This window comes from Crinia signifera, chromosome 1, assembly GCF_055691185.1.
Source record: "Crinia signifera chromosome 1, ASM5569118v1, whole genome shotgun sequence".
In the NCBI taxonomy this organism is placed as follows: Eukaryota; Metazoa; Chordata; class Amphibia; order Anura; family Myobatrachidae; genus Crinia; species Crinia signifera.
Genome location: NC_139217.1, coordinates 89,106,652 through 89,131,600, shown reverse-complemented (window position 1 = coordinate 89,131,600; position 24,949 = coordinate 89,106,652). Strand labels below are relative to the sequence as shown.

Genomic DNA, 24,949 nt, shown 5'->3' with positions numbered 1-24,949 from the left:
CAAGTGCTGTCAAAGACACCCCCCCCTCCCAAAAAAAAAAACACAAGTGATGTCAAAGACAACCCCCTCCCCAAAACCACAAGTGCTGTCAAAGACACCTCAAATGCCAGTGCTGCGAGTCACAGACACTTTTTCAAACGCCAGTGGTTGTGTCACAGAGCCAATCCCACCTATGCTGCCAGCCATGGACCCCAGCCGCCAGTACTGCCAGTGCGGGAAAACGGCAGTGATAGCGGGTGCAGTGAGTGCTGACCGCCCCTCACCTGCTGCTCTGTCTCCCCCGGTGTCTATGAGGTGACGGGCTGGTGTCTTCTGCTGCTCATACTGAGTTATCCCCAGCAATGGCTGCACACATACTGACTCCGCCCACGCCGGCTGGCGCATGGTGATGACGTGAGCTGTCAGACGGGCTGGAGCTAGCAAGGCCTCGCCCACCGGCCCTGTGTTGTCATGCTGACGGAGGGGAATCGTCGCTCGGTGCGACAGTTTGCTGAGCAACAACAGCAGGGAGCGAGTATAAGCTATACCGAGTGTGCTGCCGCTGCCCCTGCCTCGCACCCTCACCGCATGTGCCCGGGACACTGAGCAGGAGGAGGGGGGGGACGCTGTCCTACCCGTTGCGGGGATTATCCCCGGTCCGCCTCCTGTCACTGTGAGCCCGGATTACCGGCACCATGAGTTGGCTATTCTCCTCCTCCAAGGGCTCCAGACCCCTGCCACCCCTCACCAGCCTGCAGCAGCAGAAGCAGCGACAGATAGAGTCCCTGAAGGCGTGCCACAGCAGGTGAGTGACCCCTGTACTGGGCATGGATAGGGTCTTTGTGTGTATGTGAAGGCTATGGCTCTGCGGGGTGTCTTTGTGGTGAGGACCCCCTCCCTTTTCTATGTGGGTGGTCATGACGGGGTATGTAGGCATGTGACGACGTTAGTGGTCCCCCTTGGGCAGACATGTCCAAACTATGGCCCTCCAGCTGTTGTGAAACTACAAGTCCCATCATGCCTTGCCACAGTTTTGCTTCTAGGGAATTCTAAAGCTATGGCAAGGCAGCCTGGGATGTGTAGTTTCACAACAGCTGGAGGGCTATAATTTGGACATGCCTGCCCTAGGGTCTTTGTAAATATGAACAGGCCTCTGTGAAGCGTGTGAGTCATTTGCCTCCCCCTCCCCCCAGGCTCTGTGGGGAGGTCATCCCTGGGTCTGTGGGCATGTGATGGGTTTCCTGGGGTCTGGTGACATTGGTGGTTTCCCAAATATAAATATATATATATATATATATATATATATATATATATATATATATATATATATACACTATGGCTCTGTGGGGCGATTACTCCCGGACAGCTGGCAGTCATCCTGATATCTGTGGGCCTGTGATGGTTGCCCGAGGTCTGTAGGGACATAAGCGGTCCCCTGGGGTCTATGGACACGGGCACTTGCAGTATTGTGATGATAGATACATTTTTCAAACTCAGAATATGGGAGAACCTTGAAGTTAGCATAACTAAACTGCTTCAGAACATAGCTAAACTTGTTTTGAATATTAAGAAAATGAAGTGTTTACATTAGCAAGAAGTAGAAGTTTAAGTTACTTTACTTTTCTAACTTTACTGATGTTCTGATGAAGTTACTAATATACGGATTTTATATATTACAGTATATATATTTATATCTCACGTACAGTATGCTGGCATAGAAATGTTGTTCCCTTTTTGTATCTTATTAAAACATACATTTAATGAAGTGCACATATAAAAGAAACATTGAAGGATTGCAATTTGTATTCCAAAGATTTAATTAAGTTCAGAGCACTCACCTTGTCTGCAGTGTGTCCTCTTGTTTGGCAGATAAACTGATTATCCAAATCAAAGAACAAGTTTAACACCTGTTCATGTGTTGTTTACAGCTGTATCTATCAGTTTGGCGTATGATCTGTGAAGACGTGATGTTGAAATCCTATAGAGAAATTAGGGCTTACATGTATTGGTGTGAGGCTGTGTGTGGGTTTACAATGTGAGCAATAAAAGAGCATTTGCTTTTATCCACTGACATTTGTAGCTTGAGATGGGCATGTTACCAGTATAATCTCATAATAATGAACCACAAGAAAGGAACCAGCTTTGTCATATATTCTTATGTGATGTTCTAAATCAGGGATGGGAAACCTTCGGCCCACCAGCTGTTGAACTACACATACCAGAATGTTTTGCTACAGATTTAGCATGGCCAAATAGCTAAACTGTAGCAGTGCATGCTGGGGGGTGTAGTTCAGTTGGAGGGCCAATGGTTCCCAATTCCTATTCTACATGCATTACAGTAACACATGCATTGCAAATGCACCATGCAATACTTTTGTATTGTTAGGTTTATAGGAAACAGTAATTAGGTGAGTTTGAATATATTACAAGGAGAAGATGGGTTATGTAATCCAAATAGGAGCGGAATAGGTTTGAAGTTTCCTAATGCTACATGAGGCTTTCCCAGCATCAGATTACTGTGGGATTTGGAGCAGTTACTACAGCACAGTGTGACTCGTTCATGTGATGCATTAGTCATTGTGAGAAGCAGGGCTGGGCTGTACTTGTCACTTTCCCATCCGCTGATTACACAAGAATACACAGCATATTGCTCTTCCTGGATTCCTCTATTCCTTTCTGAAAAATACGTAGACCAAAATTCATTGTAACAATCAGTTGAAAAGACATTGATGATATTATGTTAGTGCATGTGTTGCCAAGAATTGCCATAGTACATGTTGATAGCAAGTGAATGGCCATACTGCCGGGATGCAGTCAAAATACAGACAAGGACAAAATCCCGACATTTAAGATCCCCACAAGGTCAAAATACCGACATATAGAATGTACAGGTGAAACAGTCAACATGACTTTCGGTTGACAGGTCGCATGGTCGACATGGGTTTTTTCACTGTTTTCTGACCCGACATGTGCCGACAGGCGGTATTTCGTGCCCTACCATCCACTAGGGTGTGGTGGGAGAATAAAATAGTGTGCAAGGCATGGCGAGCGATATGAGGGGCTGCGGTTCACTTCCAACTGTGTCGACATTCGAGCAAAAAAACAGTGAAAAAACCCATGTCGACCTCGCCACCTGTTGACCGAAAGTCATGTTGACTTTTTCACCTGTACATTCTATATGTCGGTATTTTGACCCATTCGAGATTTTGACCCTGACGGGATTTTGACCGTCGGGATTTCATACCGAATCCATACTGCCAGCTGAGCTTGTAGCCAGTTCTGTAACAAAAGGCACACAAGCTCTGCTACTGCCTGCACCCCTCGCTTGCTGAATTGGGTAATACAGGCAACTATTTGGTGGCTGATAGATGCATATGAAATTGCAGGTTTTTTTTAAATGAATAATAAAAACAGAGGAGACGTTGTGATGGTGACTGTTGCTAATCAATTCATCATCTTAATAGGCAGCTAATAGGGAACAACAGAAATCAGTAAGTGAGGTAAAACCTTGTACTTAAAAGATTCTCAACCCTGACCCATATTCTGGGCGAGTCTACCAAAACAAAGAGGAACCCACAATGAGAGGGCAAAACAAAGGCTGCTAGTGTTCATTCTAGCACCCTGCATCTTTCAAAACACGTGCAGATCCTCTTCTCTGTCTGGGGTGTCACTCTCTGCTTCTAGCACAGTGTGGTCTGTATTTCAGTAATGATTTGCATTCCAGACCTGTGCTAGAAGCACCACAGCAGTGAGCGACACCCAGGCAGGGAAGAAGAACTGTAAAGGTTGTGAAACATTCATGGTACTAGAATGACACAAAACTGCTTTGACTTCTTGTCCTTTCAGTTGTGTCTAGTCACGACTCTAGTATGATCTGGAAGGTTTAGTTTATCCTGTAATATTACTCGGAGCACAGCAGAGATTCCATGTTATCCAGGACTAGAATCGTGAACTCTCATTATGTAAATGGAAAGTACAATGAAATATGCTATATCTATATAAATAAGTGTAAGTAATAATAACACAAGTTCATTAGTTGTCACTCTATTTTACTTTTTTAACAGTTTCTTATATAGTGCACACATTTTCTACAGCGCTTTACAGAGAATATTTGAACATTCACATCAGTCCCTGCCCCAGTGGAGCTTACAGTCTATATTCCCTACCACATGCGCACACACACACACACACACACACACACACACAAACACACACACACACATTCTAGGGTTAATTTTGTTGGGAGCCAATTAACCTACCAGTATATTTTTGGGTTATGGAAGGAAACCAGCGTAAACCAACACAAGTACGGGGAGAATGTACAAACTCTGCACAGTTAAGGCCATAGTGGGAAACTAACCCATGACCTCAGCGCTGTGAGGCAGTAATGCTAACCATTACATCGTCTGTGCTTCTCATTTCAGGGTGACCCCATTGGTGTGACTTTTGGGGACTTGCCAGGCCACCTACAGAGGTACTGGGCTTCTGCCAAGTGCTCCACTTAATGTGAATAAATGCTATGTGCATGCGCATTGCATCTACTCACGTGTTGGCAGCACGCTGGTAAAAGTGCAGGGCGCATTTTGCCTTTTAGAAATGGGACAGGGTGCTAAAACAACCTAACGTGAAGACTAATGTATTGTTACTGTAGCTGTAGTAATACACGTCTAAAATGTTCCCCCTCAAAATGCAAATATGTCCTCGTCACTGATCATCACTCTGCACCTACAGTGAGCACTACTTATGATGCTAAACAACTAGTACATACACAAGGACACATGAACATGATCTGGGAAAATTAGGACAGCAAAATAAATATGAACGAAAACATGGTGACAAATACCAATTCTCCAAATCAGGTTCAGGAAATGTGGCACCCCAGCTGCCATGGTACTACACCTCCCAGCATGCCCTGACAACAAAACTGTGACCGGGCATTCTGGGATGTGTAGTTCTATAGCCACTGGAGTGCCACATGTTGCCTAGCCCTGCTGCAAACCATACAGTGATGAAAAACAGAACAGGGGCATATTAGTTTTCTATGTGCTGATTATTAGTATTTTTACTATTTGAGGCATGTTGTAGTGATTTATTTTCTCGCTTAGACATGTTTAGTAATTTCTGCAGCAAAGGCTTTCCTCCAACATTAGTGTTTTATAATTTATTGTTCCTTCTCTAAAATGCTGTAGTTGTAGTCTTTTCCTTTTACCTTCTGGAAGGAGCTGCATATACAGATTTCACCTATTTTACATACTTTGTTCATACACTGATCTTTAATCCTGTTTATTTCTTCCTGCGCAGTATTTCTGAAATTCAGAAAGATGTGGAATACAGACTTCCAGTTACAGTACAGAATCTGACCATCAATATAAATATGTAAGTGCTCTCGCTCCTCTTCTTTTGGAATGTTCTGTAATTTTGGGTGTTTGAATGATCAGATTATGGGGGTGATGCATGGGGGACTGATGTTTGGCTACTGGGCAGGCGCATAATGATTTCTGTCCATATGCAGGCTTCCTAGGCGAACGGACTGAACTAATCACCAGCCCGTTCGGACGGGGCAGTGTGGGTGGGGAAAGTGGTGCAGCGGGCCCGGGAGTCACCCATGGGAACACCCAGCGTTTCATGGGCGTCCCCATAAATTCGCTGGGGTTTGGAAATTCGGGCAAGATGCTCGGTGTCGGGGGTGGGCGTCAGCCACCTGCCCTGTCTTCGTCAGAATGGCCACAAATATGTCAGTCTCCACTGACTTTTATTTGTGTGGCCTGAAGAAATCATTCAACGGTGTTTTAGTTACACATCGATATGGTGGCAGGGCAGGCTGCCCTCTGGGACTCAGTAAGCTGCGAGCTTCACAGCTTACCGAGTCAACCAGAATCAGGGCCTATGTGTGTTGCTGTTTATTGTGATAGTACACAGGGTAATAAGTATCTGGATTAATAGGAAGCTAGACATTAGGTTATTTGTTACTTCCATAATGTGTGTGTGTGTGTGTGTGTGTGTGTGTGGGGGGGGGGGGGGGGGGTTCAGTAGTTCTTGAGTAAAAATATACAGCCAATAGGTCTACCCCAAATGCACAACGTGGAGAAGGTAGAAAGTCTTGACAAGGACATGAAAATGGCCGACACAGACTATTTTTTGGTGTGTTTGGCAGTCTGGTATTGACTGGCTATCCTTTTAATGTATATCTATCAACAAAGAAGACTGGGCCACAAATCATACTGGTGATAGTGGTCTGACATTGCCATATACTTTGTTCTGAATACTTGTGGCATATTTAGTTGAGGTTCAGTGTTATATAGCCATGACTATAGGATAATTAATCCATCCCTCTATTACGCATTGATCTTTCTCTGTTTGTCAGATAATAGATAACACGTTGTGATAACCGCACTCTTCCTTTCTTTGTCTAATATATTCTATTCCATTGCAGTTTGCTTCCACAGCAGTTTCCTCAAGACAAACCCGTCATCACAGTCTACCCGCCAATTAGACATCATCTAGTGGACACGCAAGGCACTAACGTCACATGTCCCTTAGTAAATAATGTACGTTTAATTGTGGTTTTCATATTTTAAATCTTTACGTAATTTTTTTTATTGCATTTTTTTTCTATGTAATAAGTAGTGGACCAAAACACACAAAAAAAGAATCACCTATAAGGTGTGTGTGTGTGTGGGGGGGGGGGGGGGGGAGTCCGCGGTAATATTGATATGTGGGTGATCGCTGAGGTGTATTTTGCAGGCACTTCAATGATCGGAACCTCTCAACTTTTCACAAGCAGCCATGTCTATGGCATTATAACCATCCCTCCATGATTGCACACTTCTCCACTGCCACTAGGCCATGACCCCATGCACATTGTATGATATTCCCCATCATATTCCTTATATCTAGAGCACATTGTACATTCATTACTCATATCTAGATTAGCCAAATACCAAGATTTACGCATGGCTTGTCAACATGCATGATGGAAACATCGGAATGCAAACATCGTGATCCCAATAAGTTCTACCAACAGCTTTTTATGTACACTGTTGGTACAATTGTCCTCATTATGGTAATTAGTCATGTTGGCAGTTATACTGCCGGCTGGCACAAAATGGTGTAACTTGCCGATACCGAGATGTCTATATTACAGTGTTGTCATTCTGATTGTCAACAAGCCAACCACTTCCATATATATCAAGGGAAGTTCTTACATTTTAGGTTAGAATGTTCCGCTGATGATTTCTGTATAGCTCATACTTGGTTATCATTCGAACAGTAGCATATTTTATATAGGGGGAGAAACTTTAATTAGACCGTTATAACTTCTGTTTTCCATGTTAAACTTGAACATCTCCCAATGCTGTTTCCTTCTTTAGTTCACTATGCACTCTGACCTGGGGAAAATAGTACAGAATTTGTTAGAAGAGTTTTGGAAGAGTCCTCCGACACTGGCTCCGACATCTGGCTCATTTCCTTAGTAAGTTCTTGTGCTCCATTATCTGTTGTGTCTGTGCCTAACACGCACTGGAATCCAGTGCTACCAACTCATATAAGTCACTAACGCAACTTTTTCTTAGGATACTTTATTTCGTTTATAAAATGGATGCACTTTACAGAAAGTCCTGACCCTGCCACACTGGAGCTTACACTTCCCTAGCACATAACATACACCCACATACGTTAGATTTCACTTGACAAAAGGCTGCTCATTTACCGGTAAGTTTTTGGATGTCTGGAGAAAAAACAATGAAAACAACATGAGAGACTTATAACTAGTCAGAATTTATCCAGTGGCCACTATGCTACAAATCATGCTAACAAAGGATCCATTGTGTCTTTCTTTAGTTTGAAGGATGACTCCACCTAAAAGGGTATTTTCTAAGCAATCTCACTAGATCGCTTAGAACAGTGTTTCTCAACCTTTGTCCTCAAGTACCCCCAACAGTTCATGTTTTCTAGGTTACCCAGCAGATTCACTCATTGCTCACTGACACATTTTTACATATGCCTCAATATTTTGCGGTCATTTAATTTATTCTTTGTACTTTTAGCTGCTTCTATAAGGATTTAATGGGGTAAATAAAATGGGTGTGGTACAGGGGTCTGACAGTCGGGATCCCGTCAGTCATTAGCCCGACGTTGGGATCCCGACTGGCCGGACCCAGACAGCATGGTGAGCGCAACTAAGCCTCTTGCGGGCTCGCTGCGCTCACCATGCTGCGGGCACGGTCGCTCGCTACGCGAGCCACCTATTCTATTCTCCCTCTATGGGGGTCGTGAGCCCCACGAGGGAAAATAGCAGGTGGCCGTCGGGAACCCGGCTGTCGGTGTTTTGACAGTTGGGATCCCGATGTCGGGTAAATGTCTGTTGGGATCCCGACTGTTGGGACCCTGGGCCTTATTTTGGTTCATTCTTTCTGACAAAATCCTTCTTAGATGGACAAAACCATGTGCACTGCAGGGGGGCAGATGGAACATGTGCAGAGAGAATTAGATTTGGGTGAGTTATTTTGTTTCTGTGCAGGGAAAATACTGACTGCTTTATTTTTACACTGCAATATAGATATCACTTTGAAGTAAAACCCCACCCAAATCTAACTCTCTCTGCACATGTTACATCTGCCCCCCCTGCAGTGCACATGGTTTTGCCCATCTAAGAAGGATTTTGTCAGAAAGAATGAACCAAAATAGGGCCCCCTGTCCGGTACCCAAATAAAACTTGTTCTTGGTTTCGTTTTACCGTAAACGGTGTCTCTAATGTATCTGTCCAGTAAACAAGAGCGTGGTGATTATGTGCTGATCTATTTATGTTCGCTACGCTAGTAGTGGCAGATTGATGTTTATCCCATGCGCCCTGTAGAGCAGGAAGCTGTGTTACATCTCTGCTTAGCTTAGCCTGTCCATAACCTTAGCTGCAGATTAACAATTCTAATAGGATTTTAGGGTAACTGTGTGCTAAACGTGTGTACCTTTCCCCGGAGAGTGCATGGGAGGGGAATGTTGATGTAACTGTGCTCATTCCAGATGAAATACAGTCACGCAGAAACAAATGACTTTTATTATAGCCCACACACCTAGGGTTTAATTCAGCATATATCGCTAATATGAGAAGTTGCAGGTGACTGCAAGCCGTTAGTTGCTGCATAGACAGAAATAGAAAACGTCCCAAGCACATTTGCGAATGCATCGCAACTCGTTATCCATTCCAAGAGTCTTTGTCGTCTGAGCAAATGTGAGTGTGTCTGAGGCTTCCACTAATCTGCCAATACTACAGGCTTGAAGTGGTCGGCGCTGACATTAGAGATCCACCCCAAAAACGCCTAGGCACTTCTGCGGTTTCTCAGCCACACCCAGACCGCGGGCTTCCTGTCAGTCAAACTGCGGCTACATTGAGATTGCAATCCGTTTACATTTTCTGTTGCTAGTTTTCTTTGCGCATGGGCAGTGCAAATGGCACGCATACACAGTCCTTCCATAATCGCGATTTACGAATTCTGTAGCGATTAAGGCTGAATTAGGCCCTTTATCTGAGTCTATAGTAAAGTGATTGGTTTCACAAATGTAGTGTATCTGTTGGGTAGAAATAACCAATATATTCCGGGTGTAAGCACCTTGTCACATATTCAGTCCAAGTACAATAAAGATATATGAATTCTGTTTTGCTAAGAAATTGTAAGGCAGGAGACCGATATCTGCTGGAAGCCGTCAGGGAGAACTCTGGTCATTGCAGCAACTCTGTATTCTCTTTGTGGGTGAAGTTGCTAAACAGGGTCACAATGGTAGTGTACTTATTAATGACCCTGCACTACATATCTTTAACTATCGCCATAAAATAACCATGCTGTCAGTATGTTTAAAACAAAATAAGAAAGCTAAGGAAACTAAGTGATTGAGAATTGGGAGCACTTTCTGTTTCTCTTACAGCTTGTACAGCAATCCCGCAGGGCGGCCTACTTACCCTCATTCGGGGTTCCCTTTTCTTCCGTCGTTTCCCACACAAGAAACAAACCGATCGGGAGGAGTTGCCGAAACTGTTCCTTCAAGCTTCAATACTGCCAAAGCCGCTGCCCCATCCTACGGTCTGATAACAGATTTGCCTCTACCGGTCCCCACCTCTGAAGTAAGTGGTATACGTTCAGTGTAAGCTGCTTATGGCCTGTTCATGTTGGTTGTGTTACCCTAAGTCACTGACCTATTTCTAGTGAAATCACAGTAGCACATAGTTGCTTCCTTGGCTTTATATAGAATTGACCAATCAGTCGTACAGTATTTGCCAAACTGATATCTCTATCAATGTTGATAAATCCATAATCAGCCCTGCCCCACATTCTCACTGCCTAGGTGTTCTCCATGACTCTCACCTGTCCTTTGTTCCTCACATTTAATTTGCCCCAAATCATGCTTCATGCATCTAAGAAACACCTTTATTGTGGTACACTCGCAGAGGCAATTAGATTTGGGTGGGGTTTTACTTCAAAGAGATCTATATTGCAGTGTAGAAATAAAGCAGCCAGTATTTACCCTGCACAGAAACAAAATAACTTACCCAAATCTAATTCTCTCTGCTCAAGATGCATCTGCCCCCCCTGCAGTGCACATGGTTTTGTCCATTTGAGTAGGAATTTGCCTTTGCGAGTGAACCAGAACACTTCTACTCGCATATAAAGCTATTAACCATACTGCACCAGATTATGGGCGGTATTCAATGAGCCTGATTCGCCATGCTTTTATGGCGAATTTGTGCTGTTTGGCGAATTTTTGACAAAAACGGTGAATCACCCTATTCAATGACCACATGGCGAATACATTTGAAGGTTTTTTTCGCCATGATTCACCGAGTAGCAATCGCTATCTTTTTATGGTGAAGTGGAATGTGAACTTTTAAAATAAAGTGTTTTGTTTTTTACATTTGGTGTAAAAAAATCAGGAATTTTATTCTGAGGAGGGGCATGCTATTTTTATTCATGTGCTGTAAGCACATGAATATATATTTAATTTAAAAAAAAAATAATTTTTTTTTTTTTTTTTTTACACAGCAGCCAGCAGGGGGCGCCGGAGCCGAGCCGCTCATTACATATTCATATATTCACTGCACCCGATGTTACGATCGGGTATAGTGAATATACGTGGCCCCCTGCTGGCACCCCCGGGGGGGCAGCCTGTGCTGCCTGGCACCCGGGGAGCCCACCTGCCCCCCACAAACGTTCAGGGGCAGGCAGAGAGACTTCCATCTCTCTGCCTGGCACCCTCCTCAGGCTCCCTGCGGCATTCGCCGCAGGAGCTCATATTCGCCTGTCAGGGGCAGCGAGCCCCTGACACGTTGAATACCGGAGCCCGCTGGCTCCGGAACGTGGTGAATGTGCAGCGAATCCTAAAAAGGATTCGCTGCACCTCGCAGGTATTCACATTGAATACCGCCCTATATCTCTTTACTTATCACAAAGTATCTCCCATCTGGACCACTCCGCACAAGATCTGCGTCTCTCTTCTGCACGGATCACTAGCTCCCATTCACTATTACAGGACTTTCATCGGGCTGCTCCCACCCTATGGAATACCCTTCCACGCACAATAAGACACTCCACTAGCCTCCAAACTTTCAAGCGTTCCCTGAAAACTCACCTCTTCAGGCAAGCCTATCATATTGAAGTTCTACACACATAACCCTCTGAGGCACTTATGTATTATATAGCTTCCCTTCTGGACTTGTAGCTTGGTGGGACTGCTATGCTATTACTGGTGCCTGTCCTTGTGTTTCCCCCATATATCCCTATAGATTGTAAGCTTGCAGCAGGGCTCTCCTACCTCCAAGTCTGTCTGTTGTTACCCAGTTTGTTTATCTCTGTTTACAATTGTAAAGCGCAACGGAATCTATATAAGAAACTGTAAATAAATAAATAAGGGCCATTATTTTTTCTTTCCTCACTCTTGCATCTATCTAACTCCAGGCCAACACTGCTATGTTATCGTATAGCCTAGCATGAACCTTTGCAATCTGGCTGGACCTTTTTACTACCTTTTATATCTGTATGAATTATGTTGTGTTATGTCAGAAACTATTCCTAATAATAATAACAACGCCAGATGGGCATGCCAGTTACATTGCTTTAAACACTAGTAACTAATATTGGATTCATTTCTGTTTTTTTAGGTGGGCATAAACGGCTTCACATATAAGATGCCTGATCTCCCCGATACCTTTACTGAACTCTCAGAATTAAGGTAGCTTTTATAGGAGTCTGGAAGAAATAGCCGAGCACGTGTGTATCTTGTCCGTAGTCTGGAGTGTGTATATTAATGTGTTAAGGGGTGTACACGCGCCTTGCATTTTTGAAAGGTTTTTGATTAGATTTTGCTTTATAGAAGCAAAATCAAATCAAAATCGAATAGTTTTTAAAACTCATTTGATCTGCATTTGATTCGATTCGCGCTCCCGTTTTCTTTGTATCGTAATGGGAAAAAAACTGCTCAGGCAAGGAAATATCGAATTCGATCCATTAAATCAAATATGCACACTATCGGTAAACCGATATCAAATGCAAAAGTTCAGATCGATTGTGAAATCCAATGGAAAGCAGAGGCCAAATCCAAAGGGGGTGGAATTATGGAAATCGAAAGCAGATCAAATCAAAAGTAAATCGATGCGTGTGTACACCCCTTTAGTCTGTTGTGTAAGTGCCAGCAGTGATTTTTCAGCTGCAGTGCTGGGTGCCATGCAGAGAATGTCAGAATGCTTAACTTTTCCAGTCAGGCAGCTATAAACATCCATGTGACACAGCCTGGGGGCCAGTATCAGGTGACCATTTAACAAGAAGATTTCATTTTTGAAATAAACAAGTTCTCTTTTGAGATGAGATTTATTTTTGGTGTACAGAAATGTTTCAGGGGTGAAGCCAATTTACATTTAGTTTATTGTTACAACCTACTACATTGTATTGGCCTCCCCGGCATCGGTTTCCACACATGCTGTGCTGTTACCATGAGCCACTCTTACGGGTTCTTGATCACACCGGTGACCTGATAATTGGAATTTCCATGTTGCCAGCAGAGTGGAACAGGATTGGTTTTGTCCATCTAAGAAGGATTTTGTCAGAAAGAGTGAACTAGAATAAGACCCTCTGTGAGGGGAAGGTGTTTTATGAGCCCATCCATAGAGAGAGAGAATTTGCTTTTGCAAGTGAACCAAAATCAGGCCCAAAATGCAGAAGCTGAACAGTTTATCAACACGTGTGAACATTAGAGTAAACCCTATAGATTGTAAGCTTGCGAGCAGGGCCCTCCTACCTCCATGTCGGTTTGTATCTACCCAGTTTGTTTTATCACTTTTGTTTCCAATTGTAAAGAGCAACGGACTATGCTGCGCTATATAAGAAACTGTAAATAAATAATTAGACAGGCAAGCAGAGACTAGGGGGTGTATTCAATACCGTGGGCGAGCGGCGTCAACGAGCAGGGCTTCCTGTTTGCTGTCACCACTCGCCCTAAAATAAAAGCTGCTGCCTCCACTAGGTGTGTGTGTGAGAGCTGGACTGTACAATTATCCTACAGCATAATAATTCATTCTTTTTACATATTCATTTGATTTAATGCCCAATACAGTGAAACTTCTTGTTACATTGCAGCATGCAGCAACTGACAGAAATGATGGAACAAGAGGACATTCTTCTGGAACAGTTTATAAATCTGCCACAACTAAAACAGGTTATAGCAGATAAAGAAGACCTGGTGACAAATATTGCAAAGCTAGCAAGTAAGACCTGACGTATGGCGCTGTCTAGTATGTCACTGCTGTATTTAGTACATGATCAGTGTGGTGAGACCGGTTTGTTTTCTTCAGAAAAGAACCTTCAGCTGGAGCCCATTCTAGAAACAAAACGACAGGCCTTGTTAGACAAAGTAAGTGTTCCTAACCTGATGTTTCCGGTATTGTGGTCTTTGTTCTTTCGTCTTATACACGCCTGTGTTCTCTTCCAGTATGAACTTCTCACACAAATGAAAATTGCATTTGAAAAGAAGTTACAAAGACAGCATGAGCTGAGTGAGGTACGTTTTGTGTGTGCGTGTGTGCGCGTGTGCAAATACAGCTGTATAAGGAGATGCAGTTAACCTGACATAAATGAGGGGTAGATGTATGAAGCAGTGATAAGGGAGGAGAAGTGATAAAGTGCCTGGTACTTTATCACCGGCCTATCAGCTCCTGACTGTTAAGGTACAGGCTGGGTTTAAAAAGGTTCAGTCAGAAGCTGATTGGCTGGTGATAAGGTTCCAGGCACTTTATCACTTCTCCTCCCTTATCACTGCTTCATACATCTACCCCTAGGTGTGTAATACACTGTCTTTCCATGTCTCAGTATGAAGGGACAAACATCTGGTCTCTGTTGATGGCACCACTATTTGCTCTAGCTCCCAAGTGTGCTGTAATCATTGACTCCTCCCCCTCATTCCGCACCTCTCACAATCCTGCTATTTTCATCTCTTATATATTTCCAGGATCAGACCAGGATGTTACTGAGGGGTAGATTTATTAAGCTTGGTAAAGTGATAACGTGTTTGTTTTTATCACCGGCCAATCAACTTCTACCTGTCATTTTTCAAACCAAGCCTGTAACTTCACAGTTAGGAGGTGATTGGCTGGTGATAAAAATAAGACACTTTATCACTTCACCGAGCTTAATAAATCTGCCCCACGACCCTTATTCTCTGTCTCGTCATCTCCAGACTGGACTTTTGTAATCTCCCTCTATGTGGTATTCTGATAACCACCTCTCTCTATTTCAGTCTATCCTCAATACTGCAGCCTGGCTCATCTGCCACTCCAAACATACTACGTCCACCTCCCCTCTCTTACAAAATCCAATACAAGCTACTCACACTCGTTGAAAAGCCCTCGCCCGCTACTCTCCCATTTACATCTCTGACCGCATCTTCCTTTATGCTGCTGTACGTCCTCTTTGCTCCACTAATGCACGCCGTCTCTCCTGCCTTCTGATTACCTCCTGCCACTGTTACCGCCACGTTTTATCACATGCTGCTCCCTTGTTCTGGAATTCTCTACCTCTCCACCTCTATACAAAACTTCAAATGGACTCTCAATACCCACGTTATCACCAAACCCAGCCAACTCTCATTCTAACCCTCTGTTCCATGCTCACTTTCTACCCCATCTATGACACCTCTTATGAGTAGGGCCCTCTTCCCTTATGTACATTTCATACTCTTATATAAGCATCTACTCCTTACTCCCTTCGACAGCATGAAATCAGAGTTGGTTTTTGGGTACCCTGATACTCATTTCATGTGTATATCCTGATATGTGTATATCCTGTTCTTGACCTATATTGTCTTGAACTGTAAGTCACTGTTTCAGTTTATTAGTTTATGTACTCTGTAATTGGGTGCTGCGAGTCCCTTTTGGTGCCCTATACATAAAGGATGATGTTAATAATGATAATAAATCCAGCGTTTGATTTTATAATCTAGAAGATTACTTATGTGACACCAAGGAGTTTCTCAATGTGGAGAAAAAACTGTGGCCTGGTCGCTGCATCATAGCACTTTGTATACAAAGCCAGAGACTCTGTTGCACATAGATATACAGGTGGCGCATCATTAACCAGCACAGGTTCCTGGTGCATTGTAACCGCATCGGATGCACCTACTGTATGACACATTTATGGCAAACCAGAAGCCCAACACCATCAGATGTTACCCGCATGCCAAAAGGGTCTGTTTGGCGTGATTGCACCAATGTATGAGAACACATCTGTTGAGCATAATTTTGCCTCCTTTCCCATGCACGTATTGGTGTGTACATATATATTGGTGTGTACATACTGTGTGAGTCAGGTTAATGACCAATTTTGGCTAGCTACAATTAGATTCAGATTTAAGGTTCCCATACACGTTACAATTATTGTATACAATATTGTGCAGCACATACTTTTTGTACTAGATCTCATCTAATCACAAAACCGAGATGCGATATTGTATACAATAATTGTAACGTGTATGGGCACCTTTACACTATCTTGCTATTTGGCCCTAGGCCAAATACGTTCTACAGGCTACATAGTCAAGATAGACTTTCCTGCACAGTCTATTTCGATACTGGGGCCCTGTAAGCTGCCCACATCCCAGCATGCCCTGGCACACTTTTGTTTCTGATTCCTCCAATTTCCTGTGTCCTGACAACACTGGTTTCATCCGTAACACTGTGCTGACACTATTGCTGGTTATCACATGACCTATGCCAACGTGTATGTAATGCCCTTTTCTGCTGCTTTCTCCCCCCAGAGTTGTAGTCTGAGTGCCCTGCAGGCCAGGCTTAAGGTTGCTGCACACGAAGCGGAGGAGGAGTCTGACAACATTGCCGAAAACTTCCTTGAGGGAAAAACGGAAATAGACGATTTTCTAAATCTGTTCATGGAAAAGAGAACTGTGAGTATTTTAACATTAATAAGTAAATATATGATGCTTTGTAGGCACTCAGTGGCCACTTTATTAGGTACATATTGGTAATGCCCATATCTAAGCAGCCAATCGCATGAGAGCAGCTCACTGCTAAAAGGATATGATCACAAGGCTTTGTTGTTCTACAGACAAACTGTATATGAAAATTCCTAGCCACAGATTCCCCTGAACCAGATGAGATTCACATGTGATCTTGACATTGAAGCTTTGAAAAAGGTTGGAAAACCCTGGCTGAGCTGACAACATCTCATTGCTGTGATGTGCAGACAGTAGAATTTGGTGTAAACCTGAATCTACAGATGTATCCTGCCTGAGGTCAATGGGGAAGGCTTGTGGTGGTATATCAGTGCGGGCAGTTGCCACATGTTAGGCCCCTATATCCCAATTGTGCATTGTTTAAATGCCACAACTACCTGATTATTGTAATTGATCATTTGCATCCTATTGTGACCCAGGGTACCCATCTCCTTATTGCTACTTCTCGGAGGATAATGCTATCGCAAAGCATACATCATTTCACGCACATTCCATGCACATGACAATGGGTTCTGTGTAACCAGATTTCTATGGCATAGAGCAGCTTTGGAATGTTGTTAACCAAAATCTCCTGAGGAACGTTTCCAGCTGCATGTGTAATAATGCCACAGAGAATCTAGGCTGTGGCAGGGGACATGTGTCCTACGGTACTAGAAAGGTGTACCGTATAAAGTGGCTGCTGAATGTATGTAGTACCCATCTTGCTGTATACGCATAATATGAGTTAGCAGGGCTACAGATGTGTCCACATACACCTAGCCTCCTTGTGTGTTAAGCAGTGCTTCTAGTTGCGCCATGCTGTGGTGTGACTCAGTACCGCTCAGTATCTCTTGAGCTTCTTTTATATGCATTTTAAAATACGTCTTATTTGCATTGCTATGTGAATGAGGCCTACAAGCACACCTTGCAGATTAAAATGATATGCAGTAGCAAGGGTATGATATAAAATCTCAGAAAAAGGGCGCTAGTGTAGAATGTGACTGATTTACACAGTAGCAGCAGCAATATATCAGCCGAGTCACTCCCTTAAACAGTATGCAAAAAACGAAAAGGTTTTTTTCTGCGCTCAATAATAATTGTACATTTAAAATTTTATTATTTTATTATAATAAACTAAGATTAGATTAAACAAGCAAGCTATTTGGAAATATATCAATAATTAGCATAAAAATGACAAAAAATAAAAATCCAATTGTATTATTATTTTTGACATCTTTATGCTAATTATAGATATGAATATCATGTTTGATTATTATAATAAAATAATCAAATTTTGGTACTTGTTTCCTAGCACGGCGCCCGTCGTGGTACATCGCATGCCTTAAGTTAAGGTACTTAAGGCATGCGATGGACCCGATTTTCTGTCTTTAACTGGCTCAATTGCCGGTAAAAGTGAAAATCGCGTCCATCGCGGCCCCTAATAAGGGGCCGCGATGCGACCGACGCGATCAACGCGATTTCCCCATAGGGAACAATGTTAAAGTGAAAATCATGGCATGGCGAGCGGACGCGGATACCTGTGAAGCCCGCGAGGGGACGCAATACCTGTGAAGGTATCCGCGTCCCCTCGCGGGGCTCGCTGCGCTCGCCACGCTTTCTATTCTCAACTTCACGCCAACGTGGATAGTAGGGGTATGAAAAGGTCGGAGGACGCGTACCGCCGCCCCTCGCGGGCGCGCTGCGCTTGCCACGCTTCAGGTTGGCGTCAATAGTGGGGTGCCGTTAAAATTGGGGGCCATTTTAAACATCAGGGGGGTTTCTATTAAAATGGGGTGTTTTGGGGCATTTCACATTAAAATCAATGCAAAATCTGGTGTCAGGGACCATTTTGCATTGATTCCAATGTAAAAATCGTGTCCATCGCATGCGATTTGGTTGTCATGCGATGCGATCAACGCAATTTTTTCCGACGCGATGCTCACAATCAAAATCGGTGGCGCCGTGCTAGGAAACAAGTACACAAATTTTAAATGTACAATTATTATTGAGCACAGGAAAAACCCCTTAGTTTTTTTTTTTTTTGTAAAATGATATGCAACATGCCTATATTCTGTGTGTAACTGCATCTCTATCTGCTTACAAAATGCTACGTTACAGTGTTTTCCAGTGTACATGCAGATACAAAGGCAGTGACACATATTGTGTCTCTTAGTCACATAGCGATGCGAATAACAGGCATTCTCATCAATAAAAGATGGCTTGCAGTTGCACTGAAACTGCTGACCTGCATCGCACGGGGCATGGCATATTGAGGCTAGATGTATAAGGACACATATCTATAGGTCAAGTCTTACAAGTATCACAGAGCTACTTGGTACAATGGATATTATACAATTGTACAATGTATATTGAGCAGTGTCTTCTTTGCTTCAAATACAAATTTTTGTCCATGTTACAAATTTTTTCGACGGCATTATTTTATTCATTGATTAGTGAGCCCATTACTTACAGTTGAATAGTGTTATTTTGTCTCCAACAGTGCTGCCACAGTAGAAGAGCCAAAGAAGAGAAACTGCAACAGTCCATAACTCTGCACAGCCAATACCATGCACCGTTATAGGAACAGTACTGCAATACCATGCACCGCTATAGGTACAGTAATGCAATGCCATGCTCGGCTATAGGTACAGTAATGCAATACTATGCACCGCTGTAGGTACAGTACTGCAATACCATGCTCGGCCATAGGTATTGTAATGCAATACCATTCACAGCTATAGGTACAGTACTGCAATGCCATGCACTGCTGTAGGTACAGTACTGCAATGCCATGCACCTCTGTAGGTACAGTACTGCAGTGCAATGCACCACTGTAGGTACATTACTGCAATGCCATGCAAGCTGTAGGTACAGTATTGCAATGCCATGCACCGCTGTAGGTACAGTACTGCAATGCCATGCACCGCTGTAGGTACAGTACTGCAATACAATACCATACATTAAAACTATACAAATAATACCATACATGAAATACATCACTAAGGGGAACCAAAATGAGCAAAATCTTAAAAGAAAAAAGAAGCCTCTAGTGTGCATGGACCTTTATATAATAATGCATTGCTCCATGTGATATGCTTTGTTAGCGGCTTGTCTAATGAGATCTGTCTCTTGCACCAGGAATGGACAGTATGCCATCTAATACTTCTCCTCACATGACCTGTCCCCTGACCCCTATTGGTCCATGATAATTGACTGGATCCTTCAGCATTGCACTATGCAGTCACAGTGGTATAACATTGCTTTTTGAGTTGTTGTTATTTTTTAGGACACAGACGTCTTTGTTTGGAAGCATTTATGCATGTATGAGTCATGTCCTAGCAGTATCACAGTGCATTCTAGGATCAGCATCAAGATAATCCACAGATTTTCATAGTTGTCATAAGAGCATGTGAGGGCGCACTCTGTATCCAAAATAATCCCCCTGAATGGCCTCCTAACACGGGGGACTTATTTACACTATACAGCTTGAGTCTCCCAAATCCATATGCTTGGGACCAGATGTATTTACGAATTCGGACTTTCCCATACAGTAATTTGGAATATTTACGTAAGGAGATATCTTGGGGATGGACCCATATAAATATGTAATGCATTTGTTTCATACTGAATTCACTTTATTCACACAGCCTGATGGTAATTCTGTACAATATTTTTCATGATGTTGTGCATGATGCAAAATCTGTGCTACCAGAAAGCAAAAGTGTCACTTTCTCAACAAATATTGGATATGGGAGACTCATCCTGTATGTAGTAATTCATTATTTTATTGTATATACAGAGCTGGTTTCAATAACTGCAGCTACACAGGTGTTCAGTAACTGCACCCAACAGCTGAAGGCAGACTATAAAGTAATCCAAAATGTTAGGTAGCAAATCTCTAGAACTATATGTTCCTTTTACAGTGTAAACTTTAGCAAGCCAAACACTGAGCATGTTTAACCCAACTAGCCAGCTGAGCGATTTTCTATTTGCTATCTGACCAACTAAACTACCATAAAGTTGTTCACTTTTTAATCAGTGCTGCCTGATATTCCCGCTCATTAAATTGTTTGCTACAAATAGTTTCTCCGCATGCAGTAATCAGATATTGCATTAACAAACAATAGGCTTTCAAGCCTGTCCTGGCGGAACCATGATGATTAGTCCCACAGTGGGCCGGTCTCCACCATGCAACATACCCTCACTCACTCTTTCTAGGTATTTCCAGCCCTAGTCCTGTAGCATGGTGCGGGGTTAAGTGTTTAAAAATAGAAAGAAAATGCTTTGGCTGCTAAGACATTCTGCCACTTGAAGAACTACAAGTGCAAGCTGACCTTACACCAGAGTTTAACTGGAACCTGTAGTTCCCAAAGGAAAAAAGTTAATAAATACGGACATGAGTTTGAGAAAAACACAAGGCTAGCAAATAAACACAGTATTCATTCAATGACTATTTCAGTGGTCATGAAGTCCAAGAGGATAAGGGGAAGAGAAAACAGTTGTTTGCACTGCTTAAAGGGGGTTATTCTAGTTCATTCTTTCTGACAAAATCCTTCTTAGATGTACAAAACCATGTGCACTGCGGGTGGGGCAGATGTAACTTGTGCAGAGAGAATTAGATTTGGGTGGGGTTTTTCTTCAAAGTGAGATATATATTGCAGTGTAACATCATGCAGTCAGTATTTTCCCTGCACAGAAACAAAAAAACTCACCCAAATCTAATTCTCTCTGCACATGTTACATCTGCCCCCCTGCAGTGCACATGGTTTTGTCCATCTAAGAAGGATTTTGTCAGAAAGAATGAACTAGAATAAACCCCAAAGTGTCCCAACTGATGAAGTAGTCTGGCTGGGACTACATCCATATACATAACATACTCCTATACTTTTAATGTGATAAGTTCCCGTGGGCTGACCTCAGGAAACCTTCCATAGGCTCAATGTTAAGTATAGGGGTTTAGTGGCAGTAATATTTTGCAGCCGCTAAAGCTGTATACTTAACATTGAGCCTATACTTAGGTAAGGTAACTTACTGTAAGGTCAGACCGTGAGAACTTTCCATGTTAAAATAGCGCTATGTGGTGTATTGAAGTAGTCCCGGCAATACTCTTTCATTATATCAAGCACTTTTACTAATGTATTTTTGACTACCTCAGGCCCGCAGGAATAGGATAGTATGTACTATAAGAAGGCTGAAATGAATGTGCCAATGTGTGTTTTTGCTCTGAAACTTGTGTATTTAATATTTTTGGTGGGTTGTTTTTTTTTTTGGGGGGGGGGGGGGGGGGGGCCGCGCAAGGACAAAGTGTTTTAATTACACATTTAAGATTTTATTAAATCCTCTAACAAGTTAACTTAACCCTAAAGTGCTTAACCGTAAGGTGACTGCTTGATGGAGTTTATATAACAACTGCACAGTCACAGACCATGCATATACCCGGAGAAAGGGAACAAGTATATGATCATAGTTTTTCAGCGCCTGCAGTACTTCTTTAATCTATCAAACTACATTTTGTGTGCAAAAAAAATAACTAACAAATCCTATCACAAAACAACACACAGTAAAAACCAGTTCAGATTAATTGCTATTCTTTGGACAGAAGCCATGGTGGTGATTGTAGTCCCTTCGAAACAGGGCGAGTTCGGCCCAGTTCTGATGGTTGGGGGACTGCGCATGGTCTTTCATAAGCAAAGCCCTGTGATCTAGCAGGAAAGAACATGTAAGCCCAGGCGATGACAATGCGTGGGACAATGCATCGCCATCACCCGGGCTATACACACTGAGCAATCAGTGCTTCATTTGTAAGCGATCTAGTCAGATCGCTTAGAAATGGGCTGCAATTGCTCTGTGTGTATGCCCCTTTAAGGTCGACCGGTAGAAAAGTTTTTAACATGACAATGGTCTGCACAATTCTTTTTTTTTTTTTCGACATTTGCATGATTTACTATACACGTGGAATACAATTGGTAATAGGAGCCTGTGGTGAGTGCAGTGGTAGCAGAAGCCTGGTGAGCAAAGCAACAGGGCAAGGGTACACGTTCCACTAATGTGCTTAGCTATGGTTAAACATACAATATAACCCGAAATACAAGCAAGCAAAAAGTGTTGACCTTTTGACCCTATTGAACTTTTTATCTGTTAACCTTTTGAACATTGACCTAATGCATGTTAACCATGTGGGATTAACCCAAAGGCAGGGTAGCTGTAGGGGGGGATATGCAATTATCATAAATCAGATCTGAAACCATCGGAGTGAGAGATACAATGTAATCGTCAGTAGATGTGACCTGTTAATCCTGGATTGTTCCTTGCTCCCCCTCAGGTAATCTGCAAAGGATGAACGGAAGGAAAGCATCAGTGACTGATCTCCAGAAAGCACATTTTTGTATTTATGATTGGAAAATGGAGATGAACATTTCTTGATTGTATTATATTCTATTGATAGACCATCGCTAGTCTGTTTTGTACAGTTTAATTATCATTTATTGACTACATGTTTATTTCACATCACCCTGAGGAACTTTATCTGCTGTAATTATACTTCTAATATATATATTTTTTACTTTCTGTTACCCATATTGGAATGATTTCTATTAAATACATATTTACTGTGACATAAGCCTTTTATTTTCTAAAGTTACATCAACCTTAACGGACATTAACAACGGATCACTGTCATTTCACCATTCTCTTTGTCCAAGCTCAGAACGTGCGGTGCCTTTGGGAAATGGCATTTGCACAATGCAATTGGGGCATGCTTTTATATCCAGCTGTACATGTACCAATCAGGAGTAATAAACATTTTTTAACACTAATTGTTCAGTGAGATTATAGTACTGTACGAACTGTTTTGTCTTCAATTTATATGGTGTATAAAAAGAAGTACTTTTGATACGGAAGTAAAAATGACATTTTTGTATTTGCTATATGTTAAATGCTTGTTCCTGAGTTGGTGGGAACTGGATACTTTGGGGTGTAGAATTCGCAAAAAGGACAATTTAAATGTACCTACAAAAAGATCAAGCTCCTCCCCCTCTATACTCCCATTCGCTACCTGGAACTAGCAATACAACAAAATACAGACCCTAGAGTACTGATCAAGGAGAAGAGAGAATAACCAGCATAAACAGAACACAGAAAAATGAACAAGAACATTAGAGTATGAGTAAATATTATTTCTAAATTATGGCTAAATCTGTAATATTTTCCAGTGATTTATGCAGTGTTAACAGAGGAATAGGCTCTGGCTGCAGGGTGAGTGGTATAGGAGAACCTGGACACAGGGATAAGTGCATGGTACTGCCTGTACCCATATGTTTTTAGGGCTCAGAAAAAAGGGTTAGGAAAACTTTTTTCTCACCCTCCTTCATGAGAACATAGGTGGTCCCCTTTTTATTTTTGTCCTTCATCCCAGAGTCAGGCTAGGTAGTTTTTATTGTGTTTGTAGCTGGGGCTTACCAGTACCGTTCAGCAATGGTGCCCAAATGTTTTTAGAAATACATTAATAGTAAAAGATTAAGAAAGGATAACCTAGGCCCCATAACCGATGTGGATGGTAAAAGCATTACTAAGCATAAGGCAGAGGTATTAAACACTTATTTTTCTTCAGTTTTTACTAGAGAGGACCAGGGAAACCACAGGCACCATAAATGGAGGTGGTCCTGCAGATGAAGTCCTTAATCGATTGTGCAAAATAAAAGCTAATTACCAGGACCAGATGAAATTAACCTGTAAGTTCTGATGGAACATAGAGAGGAGTTGGCGAACCACCTGCACTTCATATTCGATAAATCGTTCTCGTCAGGTTTGGTACCTAGGGACTGGAGATTAGCGGAAGTGCTACCAATATTCAAAAAAGGTAAAAGGGAAGAGCCGGCAAATTCTAGATCAGTGAGCCTAACAGTAGTAGTAGTAGTAAAATATTTGAGGAAATATTAAGAGATGGTATCCAGGAATATTTAATATTTATAATCAGCGGGAAACAACATGGGTTTGTAAAGGACCGCTCATGACAAACTAACCTGATTAGCTGCTATGAGGAAGTTGGTATGAACCTAGACCAAGCCAATGCAGTCGATGTGGTATACCTGGATTTTGCAAAGGCCTTCAACATGGTGCCTTACAAGAGGCCTATCCATTAAATAGAGGTATTGGGACTAGGGGAAAGTACTTGTATATGTGTCAAAAATTGTCTGCTTGGCAGAGAACAGAGAGCTATAAATGGTGCTTTTTCAAATTGGATACTGGTATTAAGTGGGGTTCCCCCAGGGTTCGTGTTAGGGCTACTTCTATTCTATTTAATATATTTATCAAAGATCTAGAGCAGCGGTTCTCAAACTGTGGGTCCTGACCCCAAAGTGGGTCCCGACCTTCTCAGCATGGGGTCGCGACTCCATGTTGCTGACCACCAGGCTGATGACTTTTCTATTCTCAGTCAGTGATTCAAGGAGTCTTAAAAATCTGTTGAGTTGTCTGTTATGTTAGACTCCTC

The 24,949-nt window shown here is 42.5% G+C and overlaps 2 protein-coding genes across 5 annotated transcripts in view; one reads left to right on the top strand and one right to left on the bottom strand.

The window, feature by feature from the left end:
* CNOT7 (CCR4-NOT transcription complex subunit 7) overlaps window positions 1-512 on the bottom strand; it is a 33,787-nt gene extending 33,275 nt beyond the window's left edge. For 2 of the 4 annotated variants that reach the window (XM_083169727.1, XM_083169737.1), the window contains exon 1: window positions 264-512. The gene's annotated coding sequence lies outside the window, so the exon portion shown is untranslated. The remainder of the gene's footprint in view (window positions 1-263) is intronic. The other 2 variants (XM_083169718.1, XM_083169751.1) reach the window with 2 other exon arrangements.
* VPS37A (VPS37A subunit of ESCRT-I) lies at window positions 415-23,273 on the top strand. Its single transcript, XM_083169706.1, has 12 exons — window positions 415-784; window positions 5,281-5,355; window positions 6,413-6,527; window positions 7,350-7,450; window positions 9,898-10,093; window positions 12,125-12,195; window positions 13,596-13,723; window positions 13,811-13,869; window positions 13,948-14,016; window positions 16,267-16,410; window positions 18,959-19,071; window positions 22,781-23,273. The coding sequence occupies exons 1-11, from the start codon at window positions 675-677 to the stop codon at window positions 19,037-19,039; spliced, it is 1,149 nt and encodes a 382-aa protein (XP_083025832.1). The 5' UTR covers window positions 415-674; the 3' UTR covers window positions 19,040-19,071; window positions 22,781-23,273.
* Window positions 23,274-24,949: the final 1,676 nt, after the last annotated feature.

Bases quoted from the DNA above. Each gene is read 5' to 3' on its own strand.
- VPS37A (XM_083169706.1), top strand. From the start codon at position 675: ATGAGTTGGCTATTCTCCTCCTCCAAGGGCTCCAGACCCCTGCCACCC. The intron at 13,870-13,947 runs GTAAGTGTTCCT...GTTCTCTTCCAG, and splicing joins GACAGGCCTTGTTAGACAAA to TATGAACTTCTCACACAAAT. The intron at 16,411-18,958 runs GTGAGTATTTTA...TGTCTCCAACAG, and splicing joins TGTTCATGGAAAAGAGAACT to TGCTGCCACAGTAGAAGAGC.